At 42.0% G+C, this 17,533-nt stretch overlaps 2 protein-coding genes and 1 long non-coding RNA gene across 4 annotated transcripts; 1 reads left to right on the top strand and 2 right to left on the bottom strand.

Moving 5' to 3' along the window:
• Positions 1-467: 467 nt before the first annotated feature.
• LOC103884780 lies at positions 468-6,810 on the bottom strand. The gene is made up of 2 exons (XR_647540.4): positions 5,167-6,810; positions 468-2,595 (listed from the first exon to the last, which is right to left on the bottom strand). It is a non-coding gene; the product is annotated as an uncharacterized LOC103884780 (long non-coding RNA).
• A 487-nt stretch (positions 6,811-7,297) lies between these two features.
• HMGB2 (high mobility group box 2) lies at positions 7,298-11,648 on the bottom strand. 2 transcript variants are annotated; one of them, XM_003899366.5, is made up of 5 exons: positions 9,870-11,648; positions 9,089-9,258; positions 8,664-8,809; positions 8,416-8,590; positions 7,298-7,840 (listed from the first exon to the last, which is right to left on the bottom strand). In XM_003899366.5, exons 2-5 carry the CDS (start codon positions 9,236-9,238, stop codon positions 7,679-7,681), a joined length of 633 nt encoding a protein of 210 aa, XP_003899415.1. In that variant the 5' UTR covers positions 9,239-9,258; positions 9,870-11,648; the 3' UTR covers positions 7,298-7,678. The 2 variants fall into 2 exon arrangements, with proteins under 2 accessions (XP_003899415.1, XP_003899416.1); XM_003899367.5 differs by having other exon boundaries at positions 9,844-10,024.
• On the top strand, positions 9,237-17,323 carry LOC103884788 (E3 ubiquitin-protein ligase TRIM71-like). The gene is made up of 2 exons (XM_009207882.2): positions 9,237-9,849; positions 16,882-17,323. Exon 1 carries the CDS (start codon positions 9,237-9,239, stop codon positions 9,804-9,806), a length of 570 nt encoding a protein of 189 aa, XP_009206146.1. The 3' UTR covers positions 9,807-9,849; positions 16,882-17,323.
• Positions 17,324-17,533: the final 210 nt, after the last annotated feature.

Raw genomic sequence — 17,533 nt, 5'->3', positions numbered from 1 at the left:
GTTACACATGCTTAGAATACTCAGAGCTTATGTATCTGTCGGAAGGAAACAAAGGTTTACTTTTACCTGTTAGCCTATGTATACCAATTTTTTAAGTTTATACTTTTTTAATTACAAAAATTACCCCAGCAACATATATCCTTCTTGGCAGTATATGCTACTATAGAATTGCCTGTTAGAAGCAAAGATGCCTTTAAATCAAATTTGTTTACAACCTGACAGATCAGGTTAAGTGGAGAAAAATGAAGAGAAGGGAAGCCCATCACAATGAAATTAGAAATAGTCCACAGGACCTTGTGGTACAAAACACATTTCAAGAGAAGATACGGTTGCTAACAGATTCAAGTAAGTGGCTGTGTTGATTTGGGAAACTTGCTCTCAACTGACCTGTCTATTGTCGTATCTCTCAATTCTTAGCTGCTGTAGAGGTAGACTAAGAAATTTTAAAAAGTGACATAGCACCAGACTAGAATAAATGGGAGTTCTTTTATTTCTTAAGTTTCTCATAGGGATCTTGGAATATATTTCATTTCTGGACATAAAGTAATTGGGAAAAAAATCCATATATAATTCAATGGAAAACATGACAAGTACTTCACCAGAGAGTCAGATATCTAACAGGTCAATAGTTTAGGTATGTGAAAATTATTCCATGTGAAAGCACTTTTTAAAACGTGTTGAGCATTATGAAACTGTGTTTTCAATCCTTGGATAGAACTAAGTGCATCTTGAAGAATATCTAAGATATTGTATCCTTTAAATTACCTTTAAATGAAATTTCTCTTGGGCTTTTGGTTTGAGCAAATAAAACAGCTGTATTAACAATTACCCAAAACAAAACTAAAACTTTGAGTAGAAAATACGGATGAATAGACTTCCACTTCCGGCTATAATTGGAAGTAGACTTATCTTGCTACCCTAAACAACAGTTAATACTGGACAAAATATATGAAGCAACTGTTTTCAGGAATTGGATACTAGTCAAAGCAGACTGGTATCTAAAAGAAAGGAAATACACAAGGTGAACCACAGGTTCACCACGTCTGTCTCCTTGGGAGGACATTCCCAAACATGGTGCAAGGAATGCAGCTCAGAATGGTGATACTGCTGAACTGAGGAGGCAGAGTGGAGGTTTCCGGCTGCTGAAACAGCTAGAATCTACAATCCAGGTTATTGGAGGGGAAGTACCCTTGAGTGTCAGGAGAGCTCTACAGGAATTTTCGTATCAGTGCCATTTGCAATAGCAAAAACCCTGGCAGCAACCTAAATGCCCATCAACAGGAGACAGGATGAATTATGATATAATCACAATGGAGTATTACAGAGATGAATATGAATAAACTTATAAACAAGTTTTAGGTGTACAGGATTGAATAAAAAAGGCACTTCCCAAAACACTTTATTCATCACTGTTTACCAATACCAAAAGTGACTAAAAGTAAACATACAGTATGTTACACATTTATACATGATAGGTTAAATAACTTGTCCAAGTTCACAAATTTAGTACTGGGGTCAAGGACATAATCAAGTCCAGTACTCAATATCCCTCTAACTCTGTGGGATGAGTATTTATTTGGTGCCAGGAAAAACTCTCCTAAAGAATGTATGTTTTCCACATAACTTACTTAATTTTTCTCTCTACCTAGACTATCAAGAACCTCAGGGCTGGGAACAGCGGCTCACACCTGTAATCACAGCACTTTGGGAGGCCAAGGGAGAGGATTGCTTGAGCCCAGGAGTTTAAGACCCGCCTGGGCAACCTAGCCATGTGTGGTGGCACACATCTGTGGTCCCAGCTGCTTGAAAGACTGAGGCAGAAGGATCACTTGAGTCCGGAAGCTGAAGGCTGCAGTCAGCTAGAAATGAATCTAATACTCCATCATGGTATCTGTATTAACCCATGTATATTGGCATGTATACTTTTAGCTAATATTTATCGAGCATTTGCTATTTCTTGCCACCAGGATAAGTGTCTTAAACGTATTACCTCATTTAATCACCAGAAACGTTCAAATTCTACAGATGAGGAAACCGAAAGGTTACATGAGTTGTCTGATGTTACAAAACCAGTAAGAAAAACAGAGCCCTATTCAAGCTCGTGATTCACTACCTTGCTTTTAATTTCTTTCATAACCTTGTTTTTTTCTCTTTGTATATTTTGTTCTTGTTTTTCTTTGTATAAGCCATTAATCTTTCTTTTGGAAAAAACGTGGAGAATCAAAGAATTACACAAATATGAATGGATTATGGTATTTTACTATCTCTTACCTGCCCGAGGACAATGTCCAAGTTAATTGTCCCGCCTTTCTAATGAAAGACTAGATGATATAAAGGCCATTTCCAGTTCCAAAATTTAGTGCTACATAAGCTGAAAAGTTATTTTTTTTCCTTTTAATGCGACAGTCTATTGCACTCCTGAGTCACTATTCTGTAGATGTGGCAACACCCAGGATGAGGATCACTAGAAGTCTGCACTGTTAACTCTTGAAGAATAAAGGCCCAGGAGCACAATGAAGTTCCATTGAAACATTTTTATTTACCTTTGCTGCAGGATAAGTTGAGTTTCCAATCAGGGCAAGGAGGGTTTCTGACCTATAAAAACAATGGTTAGCTGTAAAGTATATATAAACTTTTATTAACCTTGGACCTGACTCAAGTAAAAATTATTAAACTTTTATTTACCTATACTATTTAATTTATAGAAGTGGCAAACTAGTGACCTTTGGGCAGAATCTGACCTATAGACATGTTTTGACCCCAAAATTGGAATTCATTGCCAATACTATATTTAAAATTCAGAATTCAACAGAGTTCTAGTTCCACTTGAAAATTTGAGAGATCTGGGAATCCTATATTCACATTTCCATCTAGCAATGGGACTGAGCTAAATGGTGGCTATCCCCTTTAACCTGGTTATTTGTACATTTACAAATATGCATAGAACACTGTTTCTTGCATTACAGACAAAGCAGTATACAAAAGTGAAAGTTTTACTGCTCTCACAGAGCTTACTTTCGAAATGTTCTTCACTTCACCACATCCAGTCTTTTTCCCTGGCTAGTCTCTATAGGTCTTGGCATGTCCTAATGTCAACACTCTGCCTTTCTCTAAAACTGTCAGTCTCCAACAGGAATCTCATGAAGAACTAATCCAAACATGGTGAGGTATGAAATTTCATTTTTAAAGGACTAGATCTTACACAGTGGCATAGCAGCTCCTTTAGCTTTCTTGATTTTATTCCCCAAGAAATAAAATCATTACTGCTTGGTAAAGCATTTTTAGTGATATATTTAGTAATAAAAATCCAGGTTTAAGATAATGCTATTTTTCTACTATTGTAAGACAATCTTACGATTTACAGTAAGTGAAACTGGTAAAAAATACAAAAAAAAAAAGCATACTTTCCTCTATTGATCAAGTTTGCAGTGAGTGCTTTGATATATAAGAGAATTTAGGAAATTCTAACCCAGTGCCCTGCTTTTATAGATTAAAAGACCAAAAGTAGTGGTTGACATTGGGAAGGAAACGTGAGCCCCTACTTCAGTCCTTGCACCAAAATTAATTCCAGAAGGATCAAAGGTTTAATCAAAAATTTAAAAAAAGAAAACAAAGGATAATTGTTTTTATAGTCTTGTAGATTTATGATCTTTGAGTGGGAAGGACCTCACTGGAAAAGTTTTCAGTGAAAGAATTGCTAAATTTGCCTACATAAAGAAATCTCTGCATGAAAAAAGCATCATAAACTCAAAAAGGTCATTTTCCTTAATATATGGTATTACCAAAAGCTATTAATAAAAAGACCAATGAGAAAAGACCACAGGAAATAACACAAATGGTTTTTTCTTCTTTCTTTTTTTTTGAAACGGAGTCTTGCTCTTGTTACCCAGGCTGGAGTGTAGTGGCGTGATCTCTACTCACTGCAACCTCCACCTCCCGGGTTCAAGCGATTTTCCTGCCTCAGCCTCCCAAGTGGCTGGGATTACAGGTGCCTGCCACTACACCCGGATAATGTTTTTGTATTTTAGTAGAGACAGGGTTTCACCATTTTGGCCAGGCTGGTTTCGAACTCCTGACCTCAAGTGATCCGCCTGCCTCAGCCTCCTAAAGTGCTGGGATTATAGGCATGAGCCACCCCGCTAGGCTCCACAAATGGCGCTTAAACGTAAAAAAAAGAAACAACTAAACTCATAATAGAAAACATTTTATCTGTATCAGAATAACAAAGACTAAGATGTTTGAGAACTATTATGTTGCTGAGATGAGGAAACAGGCACTCTAAAACATTTCATTGCTTAGCATAGTACAACTTCTATTGACAAGCAGTTTTGTTTAGCAGGCTCCGTTAACAAAGCACCAGAGCAGTTTCTGGCATATATTAAGTACAGGTTTTAGCTAGTATAATTAGCACATTTTTAAATGTGCATGTCTTTTGGCCCAGCTACTTCACTTGTAGGTCTTTTTTCACATGTGACATCACATGGTTTTGTTTTTTCAGACCAAGTTTTGGTTTGTTGCCCAGGCTGGAGTGCAGTGGCACAATCACAGCTTATAGCCTGGACATCCCAGGCTCAAGTGATCCACCTCAGCCTCCCAAATAGCTGGGACCACAGGCATGCACCACCATGCCCAACTAATTTTTGTATTTTTGGTAGAGACAAGGTCTATGTTGCCTAGACTAGTCTCAAACTCCTGGGCTCAAGTGATCTTCCCACCTCAGACTCCCAAAGTGCTGGGATTATAGGCGTGAGCCACCATACCCAGCAACGGTGTTCTTAAAAAATATTTATATAAAACAAAAACAAAACAAAAACCATAATTATCCTATTATCCTTAAGGAACTGGTTAAATTATGATCTATTCAATGGGATACTATACAGATAGCTATTTAAAGGAAAATGGCAGCTCTGTTACTGTCATACTGAAAACAATCTCCAAAATGGTGAGATGAAGAATATACTTGTATATAGGAAGCTTCTATGTAACACTGTAACATATACACACATTTTTACACCTATGTCTTCCTTAAAGGATTATTGCATTGTTGGTGTTGCTTCCTGGGACAGGGTAGCAGAATCAAGAAAGGGTATAAACTATTACATATCCTTTTACATTCTGAATTATTAAGATATGTTTTTAAAAAGAAAAAAGATTTCAGAAACACACCTCCAAGTTGTGGCTGGTGTGAGATCTAATTCTTGCCCTCGTTTCAGTGCTTTCCAATGTGTTCACTCATTGAAGTCACCTGGTCTTGATTATTGAGAATTTTGAGATTGAATTTTGATCCACACTTACAAGAATATCAAACATGAGCCAGGAAGGACCCATCTCAAATCCTGAGTTCATTCTGGAGGTACTCTTGATTAAAACAATAGTTGTTCTTAGCTTAGAAACTTAAATATATTTTATGGAAAAGAGAATGAAAGAAGTCACAGGCTCCAAGAAAGGTGACAAGGAACCCAACAGGTGTGCCTCTTGGATCTAATTAATATATTTAGAAATTCTTAAGGAAACAAACTATTACTCTATTTCAGTTTTAGAAACTCTTATCTGATATCCTTTATGCAATAGTTACTACTTTAAAGTAACACTTCGACCATAAAAAACCGTAAGTACATAAAGTTCATACTGCTAGCATTTGGTAGAGCTAGGGAACTAGGTCCCAGACACAGGTATGTATCTAAATAGATTACCCCAAATGTTTTAGCATATTAAGTCACCTAACACGGGGAAAAACTGAAAATTAGTTTTCATCTTATGGTAAATGAAAGCCCCAAGTCTGAATGTAAGATTTCTTATTTTTAGGTAGGCCAATTTATCAATTCTTTCATGGCTTTGGGAGGCCTCTCCCACTCAGAATATAATAGAGGGCAATCATAAAGATGACTGAAGATTTTACTTAAGTCCATTTGTTCTAATATCTCACTATTTAACAGAGGACTATCCTTATCAAATATGACATAAGACAACCAAAGCTCTCATGGTTGGGTAACAGAAATCTTGACTTCTATCTTAAAGTTTGGTAGGTAACCAAGACTGTCAAATTTAACTCTAAAATTGTCAACAAATAGCTTACTTCTATAAGCACGTAGCGAACCTGGTCAACCTTCGCTAATCTCTACTGAAAGTTATCTTAATTCAAATACAGCAACTGCTTCCTTAAACAAGCATTTTTAAAATAACTGCCTTCCCCATAAATAATACAATTCCTAGGTAAGTTTAAATTAGTCATGGAATATAACATCTCAAACGGTTTTAGTTACCCATAATTTTAAAGCTTAAGACCAAAATGAAGATACACAGTAGTCCTCCCTTACCATTGTTTCACTTTCCCACAGTACAGTATTTTCAGAGACCACATTCACATAACTTATTAGTTATAAATGTTCTCATTATTGCTGTTAATCTCTTACTGTGCCTAATTTATTAATTAATCACAGTTATGTATAGGAAAAAACAAGGCTTCAGTACTCTTGGAACCTTCAGGCATCCACTGTGGGTCTTACACCCCACAGATAAGGAGGGACTACTGTAATTCGAAACCTAATCTGGTATTCTATCTTGAAATAGCTCAACTTAATAGCAGAAAACTTAATCTTGTTACTGAATTTTTTTTCAGTTTGTCCTTTTAGATATGAATTCACATTCTAGCTTTCTTCTTCACATTAAAGAGAATTTCTCACCCAAAATAAACTGTTGTTAAACAATATACTGGGCCAGGCGCAGTGGCTCACACCTGTTAATCCCAGCACTTTGGGAGGCTGAGGTGGGCGGATCATTTGAAGTCAGTTCAAGACCAGCCTCACCAACATGAGGCCACTAAAAATACAAAAAAATTAGCTGGGCTTGGTGGCACATGCCTGTACCCCCAGCTACTAGGGAGGTTGAGACAGAAAAATCACTTGAACCTGGGACGCAGAGGTTGCAGTGAGCTGGGATTGTGCCACTGCATTCCAGCCTGGGTGACGGAGTGAGATTCCATCTCAAAAAAAAAAAAATTCCTGAGGAACAAGTTAGCTAATGAACAAACAGAAATGTCAAGTATAAAACTTAATCGTTCTGTAAAACTGCATAAATTCTTACAAAGTTCACTGAATTCCACATATAACTTTTAAAGAACATTTTGCAAATATGAGCATGTTTGGTTTTCTTTTAATCCTCAAACATTTTACTAGGTCAATTGTGTCTAAGAACTATTAGGCAGAAATACTGAAAAAAAATCAACACACCTCTGGTCTTCAAATGGCTTTTTTAAAGTGAAAATTAACTTAGCATATTAAGACAAAGACAATAGAAATAATATACATAATTTTATTACAAAATTTTTTTTAAAAAAACAAAATGCAACATCCTAAAAAACCCAAAATTTGCTATTGATACTAATTCCTACAAGTTTGCTGTGCTACCATACACAAAAAATTAAAAAAAAACCATTAAATATTTAGGAACATTCAACATCAGAAGCTGTAAAATCTAACTATGTAGTAGCCCGTCAAAAAGCTACAACCTGCAATTTTTTAAAAGTATTTTCTCTACAGAGAATCTTATCAGCTATACAAAAATCTGTACAGTTTTTATACTGAAGCTAATATTGAGCTGCACTTGAATTCACATTCTTAGCAAAACAATTGCCTGAGCACACACACACATTCCACACGCATCATTAAAGGATAGCCATTTATTCTTCATCTTCATCCTCTTCCTCCTCATCTTCATCTTCTTCCTCCTCCTCCTCCTCCTCCTCATCTTCTGGTTCATTCTTCTTCTTTGAGCCTGTTGGCCTGCCAGGGCCCTTCTTTCCTGCTTCACTTTTGCCCTTGGCACGATATGCAGCAATATCCTGAAATATTGTTAAAAAGAAAAAAAAGTAAGCATCCGGTGTCATTACTCAACTGTGAAAACCACTTACTTGTAAACAATCGAAGATGATTGACCAATAACCCTGATAACTGTCCAAAAGGTAGCCAGTCTAAGTGTTAAGAGCACTTATGCCTCTAGGCTTTAACAAGTTAATGGTGTAAAATGACAAGGGTTGCAATACAGCAGTATCAGTACTTTCACTAACAATACTCTTTTACCTCACACACAGTGCCATAGTCCCTGCTGTACCTTCATATTTTATATATATATACATAAAACAATTTATTTGACCCTCTGCTTTAAAAAAAAAAAAAAAGACTACACAGTAACTACAAGTCTGTCTGCAGGAATATACTAGTGCTACAAACACTGGTTTCATTCAAAAGGAAGGTTTGATTACTTTGTGTTTGAGTGTACAATTTTCATTAGGCCTTTTCAAAACATAGCTGACAACAGTTAATTAATACAAGATTAACTAAATTTCCCAAGTTTTCTACAGTTATTCCCTATACCTAGTCTTAATCACAGCTTTAAAAAAGTAAGATGACAATGTACCTTTTCATATTTCTCCTTTAGCTTAGCTGCTTTCTGTTCATATGGTTGTTTATCTTTGGCTGACTGCTCGGACCACATTTCACCCAATTTCTTTGCAGTATCCCCAATGGATAGGCCCGGGTGTTCACTTTTGATCTTTGGGCGATGTTCAGAGCAAAACAGGAAAAAGGCAGATCTGAAAGGAAGCAACAGAGCTTAATAAACTGAAGGAAAAATCCAAGGGGCAATTTGGTTTATTTTAAACTTACGGCGGCCTTTTAGGAGCATTGGGATCCTTTTTCTTCCCTTTCTTATCACCTTTGGGAGGAACGTAATTTTTCATCTCCCTATCATAGCGAGCTTTGTCACTTTTTGCCATATCTTCAAACTTCGACTTCTCCTTTGCAGACATGGTCTGTTGGACATAAAAATAAGCGCCAAGAATACAGCAAAATTGTTACCTATAAACACCCAAAGACGAGAAGATCATCTTTAAGGAGCACATTTTCCTTAACTGCATTTTGCTTTCGAAGTCTTATGTAAGTAAAAACCTAAAATCGTCTGCCTCAAACTCTTAAGATATTCAGGTGAGTCATCGGGGGTGGCAAAGTTGAAGCTCTTGAGTTGCCTACTACCTACCTGCCTAAGGCCCTCCTAGCCGAAAACCACACCTGCACCCCCTCTCCCGCCTCACCTTCCATCTCTCCGAACACTTCTTGGAGAATTCCGCGAAATTGACGGAAGAGTCCGGGTGTTTCTTCTTGTGCTCTTCCCGGCAGGTCTGCACGAAGAAGGCGTACGAGGACATTTTGCCCCGCGGCTTGTTGGGGTCTCCTTTACCCATGGTGACAGATCCGCGTCCACCTGACGGGGCGGAGGGGGGAGAGGGGAAGCCGGCGGGTCGGTGCGGAGCCCACAGCTGCCAGGGCGGGCGCTGGCGGGGCTCCGCTTCCCGCCCAAATCCGCTCCCGCCCTGCCCGCGCCCCCCTCCTCCCGAGGGCGTCCTCCCGAGGGCGGCCGCCCGCGCCCCCGCCCCGGCGCACACCCTCCTCCTCCTCCTCCTCCCAGCCCGAGCGGCCGCGGCTGACGACTCCTCACGCTCGCCCAGCAAGTGGCTCCCGGGGCCCGAGACGCCGCCTCCCGCCCTTCAACGAGTCCGGCGACTCCGCAAGCGCCCTCAAGACGCCTTTCCTGACAGAAATGTCCCCCGGCTTTCACGTCGCGAGCCTCACTCAATCGCTAATCACCTCGTGACCGACATTGAAAACTCCCAGAACCGGGCCCGGGCGGGGGCAGTCTCCGCCTCTTCCGACTGCCCGCCGGCCCTCTACAGCCCCGGCCCTCGCCGGCCCGCACCCCAAATGCAGCTCGCCGGGTCAGACACCGAGAGCCACAGCGCCGAGACCGAGTAGAGGCTGTGAGGGAATGGGGAAAGGCAGGTCCACGAACCCGAAGGTATTGGAGGGTATTCTTGCCTGGTGCGAGCTTTTCCTCAGAGTCCTGCAGAGCGGCCGGCCCCAACAGAGACGCTTCCCTCACCGGGCTCCGGCGTGAACTGGTTTATCTCTAACGCAATCCTCAGCCTCTTGTTTTGCAGAGTTCTCCGCGCCACGGCAACTTGACGAGCTAGGCCACAGGCCACATCCCCACTTCTCTGATTGGTTCTGACGATTATTCAAACCCAGATAGTCCCCGCCCCCTTGCCACGGCGGCTAACGATTGGCCAGTGTCTTACCAGACCCGCCCTCCACGCCCCAGCCTAGCAGGTTCGGTGGGTCGCCCAGGTCGTTAACTCCCAGACCCGTTAGAACCGGTCAGGAGAGGAATGTACTGCTCGATCCTGATTGGCGGCGGGAAGAGGGTTTGAAAAATGGCGGGCCTCACGCTGACTGGCTGGGACTGTAAACGGTGGGAGTGGTTGGCTCGGGAGGGAAAGCCCCGCCAGATTTAAAAATACCTAGTCGGGAGACAGGGGGTTGGTCTCCTGGCTTGGCGACGGCGGCGGCTCGGTTTGCTGGCGCTAAGGTAACAGCAGAGGTCCGCTTTGCCCTTCCTCCGACCACCATTTAGGTCCTGTCTGTCTCCCGCCTCGGCTCAGCCCTGCAGTGTTGGCTCCTGGGAGCTGTAGTCGCTCTGCTCTGTGGCCCTGCAGAGTCTCCCCTGAGCCGCCCAGAGTAATAAATGGGGAGAGCCTGGAGTTTGCCCTGCAAAACCGATTGCCCAGCTCCTCCCGCTGTTGCTGAGGTTGGCGTAGAACTCGGGGAAGTCAAGGCAGGGAACCTCAGAAAGGGCGCGGGGGGCCGGGAGGGAGCCGTTCCCGCGTCCCGTGGGGTGTTACAAAACGTTCTGAAAGTAGGTGCTTCCCGCCGAGGGAGTTTCCCTCAGAAGGCTCCTCCTTCCTTCCCTCTTTGTCTCGGGTGACAAATACTGGGAGGTAAACAAGGGCACCCTCCGGGTCCCGAAGGGGCGGAGGCGGCGCCTGGTCCCCCGGCCCCGCCCCCTCCTGCCGGGTCCGGAATTGCAATCCCCAAGCGCCTGGGCCCCCACGCCGCACACCGCAGCGCTGCGCCGCGCCGGGAGCTCGGAGCCCGGCGGCTTCCCTGTCTTTGGCTGGCCTGGCCTTCGCCTGGGCATTCACTGCCTCATCCTACTAGTGTGATAGTTTTTAAAAATTGAGACTCGCATAAAAGCAATGCATGCTCCCTACTCCACCCCCAGTTGCGTAGATCCTCCAAACGGCATATCGCCACATTTTACAGGCTCCTCCAAGCGCGGGTTAAGAACCTCCGTGTTAGTATAGGGAGAGCGCGCCAAAGCTGCCTTACCTTACTGCTTACCAGCGTCACAAGCTGCTTTTCCCAAGGTAGAGGACTTTAGTTGACATCCTGGTGTACTATTTCTGTGGTATTTAGTTTTGAGGGGTTCCCCCCACTTTTGGCATATAGGTTGCATGACTCAAGAAATTTAAATATTTTGTCTTAATTTTTCCGTAAGTTCATTGGCACTTGTTAGACTATGCTCTTTGGCTTATATATGGTTATCATAATAGTACTTGAAAACCAGCAGTTGTTTATCTATGTTTACTAATAAAAATGAGATCTTAAAAAAATGTATTTTCCTAGGAAATGGATAATGGTTGTCCAACATTGTGAGTATACTTAATGCCAGTGAATTATACACTTAGGAATGGGTAAAATGGTAACTTTTATGTTGTGTATGTTTTACCACAAAAAAAATAAAGTGGCGGTTTTTCAAACAGGAAAGAAATGTATTTTCTTGTATTTAAGTGTCCCAGAATTTTGTTAATCATAATCCTTAGCTGATAACATTATCTTTTCTGCCTTAAGTTGCAATATCTACAAAATCAGTTACAAAAACACCCCAAAATCCAAATTAACCAAGTAATTCATACTACTTTATTCAAATATCAGTTAGTGAGATACTAATGCATTACACTTTTAAAATGTATTTTTATGTTTAGAATTTTTAAAATTATGGCATAAAGTAAGCTGTGTTTATATAAAAACTGGGCCTTTATTCAAGAACTGTATATTGAATATGCCAAGCATTGAGCTTGGCAGTCGAGATACAAAGATGAAAAGTCATAGCCTGTGCCCTCAAAAATTTAGTGTAGAGAGACAAAAATAGGAAACAGTACAACATTAGTTAAAATTGTTCATTAATGAGAGCATAAGACAGTCACCTAAAGACTGTGTAGGGAAATAGGAAAACCCTTCTGTGAAAGTAGCATTTGAGTAGAGGTGGATTGGAGAATTTCAAGCAGAGGGAAACAAAAAACAGAAAGGCCTTTGAGAGAGCCTGGCTTGTTTGGGGATCAATTAGTAGTAGTTCAGTATTACAGGAACTTAATGATGATGGTACTCAACCTGCAGCTTATAAAGGAATTTAGTCCTTATCTCCCCAGTGGAAAACTGGGGACAATGAAATAATTAGGTTTCCACATTAGATAGCGGTGTTGATAGCGTGGTATAAATGAGGTAAGGTTAGAAATCAATTCACTGTGTTCATTCTTTTCTGAGTCCGAAACTGTAGTCAAAGGGACACTGGTAATAGATGTGAGCCACTTATTTACATGAATAATCTCTCACTACAAGTTAATCAACTTTTTAATGTTCACTAAAGTTTTATTTCACTTGAGGAATTTTGCATTATTTGTATAATTTAATAGGATGGCTTCACAACCTGCTTTTTTTTAATGTTACTGTAATGCAAATAGTGAATTTATTCACATCCAAAATCAGAGCCACTAACTGAAGTTTACATTCTATTCTAGCACTTCTGTTTTCTAAGAATCATGATTCTTAGATCTCTTTTCTTTCTCTTCCATCACTTAAACTAGCAACTGATTGGATTTGGGGTACTATTTTTCATAAAGGTTTTTTTTTTTGGAGTGCAGTGGCTCAACCTCGGCTCACTGCAACCTCCGCCTCCGGGGTTCAAGCGATTCTCCTACCTCAGCCTCCTGAGTAGCTGGGATCACAGGCGCGTGCCACCATGCCCAGCTAATTTTTGTATTTTTAGTAGAGACAGGGTTTCACTATGTTGGCCAGGCTGGTCTCAAACTCCTGACCTCAGGATCCGCCTGCCTCAGCCTCCCAAAGTGCTGGGATTACAGGTGTGAGCCACCGCGCCTGACCCAGAAAGATGTTTTAATCACTTCCCAGTAGTTGATGCCTAGGAGAGGCAAAGGACCACAAGGGTAAGCTAAGAGTAGATGCTCAGCTCACCTAAGGATTATAGGTTGAATTGTGTTCCCCCCACCAACTTTCTATGTTGAAGTCCTAACTAACACCCTGTATCTCGGAAGATGATCTTACTTGGAAATATAGTCACTGCAGAAATAATTAGTTAAGATGAGCTCGCACTGCAATAGGGTGAGCCCCTAATCCAGTATGACTGATGTCCTTATCAAAAGGGGAAATTTGGACAGAGACAGCCATAGAAGTAAGATGATGTGAAAAAGACACAGGAAGAAGATGGCTATCAACAAGCCAAGGAGAGAGACATGGAACTGATCCTATCCTTACAGCCCACAAGGAAGCAGGGAAGGAACCACTCCTGCTAATATCAATTACCATTCTCTTCTCCATAACAGCAGAGAAAAGGAAAACATTTCTATATTTAACCTACTTTTACCATCGCTGCCAAGACTTCACTCTTATAGCACACTTTCTGACTTAAAAGTACCATTGAGAGGCACAGTAAAGTAATAAAAGAAATAAGGCTTAGCTGAGATCACATACAGTTTTTGGTTACAGAACAAGCCCATTTTTTGTGTGAAAAATATATACAGAATCTGGTAGCACAAAAAATCTAGTCCTAAATTTAATTCTCAAAAGATGAATTAAATACACACACTCAAAACATAAGGCCAGTTCACTATACTATGAATTATTTGCCACACTATTATGACTTTATCAGAAAACTAAAATGTCCGTTAAAGAGTTAATACTAAACGTGTTTCTCATTGTTTTAATCCTGTTGCAGTCCTAAATGCCAAGTAAGATTGTATTTCTCAAACAGTTTTAAAGCCACTTTTTCAAGAACATATCAATTGTATATATTCTAAAAAGTCCACAAATTTATTTCTATTAAAATGATACACATTTCTAAAACATGTATCAAGGTGAAACATGTATCAAAATGATATAGAGGAAAATAGTTGTGTTTTTCATTTTTTAAAAAACGCGTAAATTAGAACCCAGCCAGGGCTTGTGGTTTTGAATGGTTCACTTAGCATTTCTAGGCCTTTTCAGATGGAGTTTCACTCTTGTTGCCCAGGCTGGAATGCAATGGCATGATCTTGGCTCACTGCAATCTCTGCCTCCCAGGTTCAAGCGATTCTCCTGCCTCAGCCTCGAAAGTAGCTGGGATTACAGGCATGCGCCACCATATCCAGGTAATTTTGTATTTTTAGTAGAGACGGGTTGGTCAGGTTAGTCTCGAACCCCTGACCTCAGGTGATCCACCTGCCTAGGCCTCCCAAAGTGCTGGGATTATAGGCATGAGCCACCGTGCCTGGTCTTTTCTAGGCCTTAGATTGATAGACAATAAATTGAAGTTTATGGGATAATCTCCAAGGTAGAATTCAGCTCTTAAATCATATGATTCTATAATTCTGTGAATATGTGATCACAGTGTGGGAAAATAATACATTTTAACTTATGCAGTTGGGCAGTCAGGAAATTATAATTTCATTTTAAAGAATAAGTAACTTGGGTCATATGAAATCCCTTGACTATAAGAGTGCCAATGAAGTCAGGCGCAGTAGTTCACGCCTGTTAATACCAGCACTGGGAGGCCGAGGCAAGTGGATCACCTGAGGTTAGAGTTCGAGACCAGCCTGGCCAATATGGAGAAACCCCCTCTCCACTAAAAATAAAGAAATTAGCCACGCGTAGTGGCGTGCGCCTGTAGTCTCAGCTACTTGGGAGGCTGAGGCAGGAGAATTGCTTGAGCCAGGGAGGCGGAGGTTGCAGTGAGCCAAGATCACACCATGGCACTCTAGCCTGGGTGACAGAGCAAGACTCTGAGCTCAGGAGTTTGAGACCAACCTGGGCAACATGGCGAAACCCTATCTCTACCAAAAATACAAAAATTAGCCAGGCATGTTGGCATGCGCTGGTGGTCCCGGCTACTCAGGAGGCAGAGGTGGGAGGATAGCTGGAGCCCAGGAAGTTGAGATTGTAGTGAACCGTGATCACACCACCGCACTCCAGCCTAGGCGACAGAGCAAAACCGTGTCCCAAAAGATATAAATAAGTTTTAAAATCAAAACAGCATTAGGATAAAGTTGATAGCCCAAATATAATAATGTAGACTAAACTTTAGATTACACAGTATTGCTCAGTCATCCTATTCTTTAATTAAAATGACCTTACCAGCATTTTTCCCTGCCAGATGATATCAGTATATTACTTTACTTGCCAAACTTTGTCTGAGTTCAGCATCTCATGAATTGTAAAATATAAACATTAGGCAATAAACTATGAGTTAGTGAAGCTGTTTCCAAAGTAGTCCTCTAACACCTCTAAATCGCTATTCTGTTGATAAACTGGAATTTATCTAGAGCAGTTGTAATAATCTGACAGGAATGATCTGTGTTAATGCCAGTTATTGAAATTCCTAGCATTTATTTAGTTTTCCTAAAAATTTGACTTTTCATAATCTGTGGTCATCAAGCAGAGGTAACAATGTGCTAGCAGCCCTCACTCTCAGCACCTCCTCTGCCTCAGCGTCCACTCTGGGGGCGATTGAGGAGCCCTTCAGCCCGTCACTGCACTGCGGGAGCCCCGGCCGATGCCTGGAGCCGGCTCCCTCTGCTTGCGGGAAGGTGTAGAGGGAGAGGAACCCAGGCTTACCACAGCGCTCACAGGCCAGTGCAAGTTCCGGTGGGTGCGGGCTCGGGGAGCCCCACACTCAGAGCTGCCGGAGGGCACCACAGGCCCAAGGCAGTGAGGGGCTTAGCACCTAGGCCGGCAGCTGCGGAGGTTCTGCTGGGTCCCCCAGCACTGGCGGCCCACATGCACCAAGTTCAAATTCTCCCAGGGCCTCGGCAGCCTACCCGCGCAGCACGGCTCAGGACCTGCAGCCCGCCGATCAGAGCCCCACCTCTGTGGTGCGCTCCCACGCAGCCCTAGCCTCCCCGATGGGCGCCGCCCCCTGCTCCCTGGCACCCGGTCCCATCTGCCCAAGGGCTGAGGAGTGAGGGCACGCTGGGCAGCTCTGCCTGCAGCCCCAGTGTGGGCTCCACTAGGTGAAGCCAGGTGGGCTCCTGGGTCTAGTGGGGACTTGGAGAACTTTTATGTCTAGCTGGAGGACTGTAGATGCACCAATCAGCACTCTGTGTCTAGCTCAGGGTTTGTAAATGCACCAATGGGTGCTCTGTATCTAGCTAATCTAGTGGGGACTTGGAGAACTTTTCTGTCTAGCACTCCGTGTCTAGCTAAAGGATTGTAAATGCACCAATCAGCGCTCTGTGTCTAGCTCAAGGTTTGTAAACGCACCAATCAGTACTCTGTATCTAGCTAATCTAGTGGGAACTTGGAGAACTTTTCTGTCTAGTACTCTGTGTCTAGCTAAAGGATTGTAAATGCACCAATCAGCGCTCTCTGTCTAGCTCAAGGTTTGTAAATGCACCAATCAGTACTCTGTATCTAGCTGATCTAGTGGGAACTTGGAAAACTTTTCTGTCTAGCACCCTGTGTCTAGCTAAAGGATTGTAAATGCACCAATCAGCACTGTGTCTAGCTCAGGGATTGTAAACGCACCAATCACCACCCTGTCAAAATGGACCAATCAGCCCTCTGTAAAATGGACCAATCAGCAGGATGTGGGTGGGGCCAGATAAGAGAATAAAAGCAGGCTGTGAGCGAGCCAGAGACAACTGGCTGGGTTCTCTTCCAGGCTTTGGAAGCTTTGTTCGTTTGCTCTTTGCAATAAATCTTGCTGCTGCTCGCTTTTTAGGGTTCATGGTGCCTTTATAAGCTGCAACTCTCACCAGGAAGGTCTGCAGCTTCACTCCTGAGGCCAGAGAGACCACGAACCCACCGCGAGGAATGAATACTTGCAGATGGGAGGAACGAACAACTACAGACCCCCCGCCTTAAGAGATATAACACCGCGAAGGTCTGTGGTTTCACTCCTGAAGCCTGCGAGACCATGAACCTACCAGAAGCAAGAAACTCCTAACACATCTGAACATCTGAAGGAACAGACTCGGGACACACTATCTTCTAGAACTGTAACGCTCACTGCGAGGGTCTGCGGCTTCACTGTTAAAGTCAACGAGACCAAGAACCCACCAATTCTGGACAAAACCAGATTGGAAAATACTGATGGAAAGTGAATATACACTTATTTTGTTAAGCCCTTCTGCAAAGCAATAAAAAGTTTTGATAATTATTAACTCATAGTCAACCTTGAGTATACTTTATATAAAGTTAGTTGCATATAAAATAATTGCTTTCTAGAGTTTTATAATGTAAAAACCCAAAAACTGGTGTTACTCTGCACCCAGTTTCTCAAAGACAAATCTTACGTTGGTGCTTAATATTTTCAAATTGTTTTAAAAGCTGTGAGAGGGGAAGGATCAGCCTACTGAAGTATTATGAAACAG

This window comes from Papio anubis, chromosome 3 (assembly GCF_008728515.1).
Source record: "Papio anubis isolate 15944 chromosome 3, Panubis1.0, whole genome shotgun sequence".
Lineage (NCBI taxonomy): Eukaryota > Metazoa > Chordata > Mammalia > Primates > Cercopithecidae > Papio > Papio anubis.
This window is presented reverse-complemented; position numbering and strand designations above follow the sequence as displayed.

Bases quoted from the DNA above. Each gene is read 5' to 3' on its own strand.
- LOC103884788 (XM_009207882.2), top strand. From the start codon at position 9,237: ATGGTGACAGATCCGCGTCCACCTGACGGGGCGGAGGGGGGAGAGGGG.
- HMGB2 (XM_003899366.5), bottom strand. From the start codon at position 9,238: ATGGGTAAAGGAGACCCCAACAAGCCGCGGGGCAAAATGTCCTCGTAC. The intron at 8,810-9,088 runs GTGAGGCGGGAG...TATGTCCAACAG, and splicing joins AGTGTTCGGAGAGATGGAAG to ACCATGTCTGCAAAGGAGAA. The intron at 8,591-8,663 runs GTAAGTTTAAAA...GCTTCCTTTCAG, and splicing joins AATGCTCCTAAAAGGCCGCC to ATCTGCCTTTTTCCTGTTTT.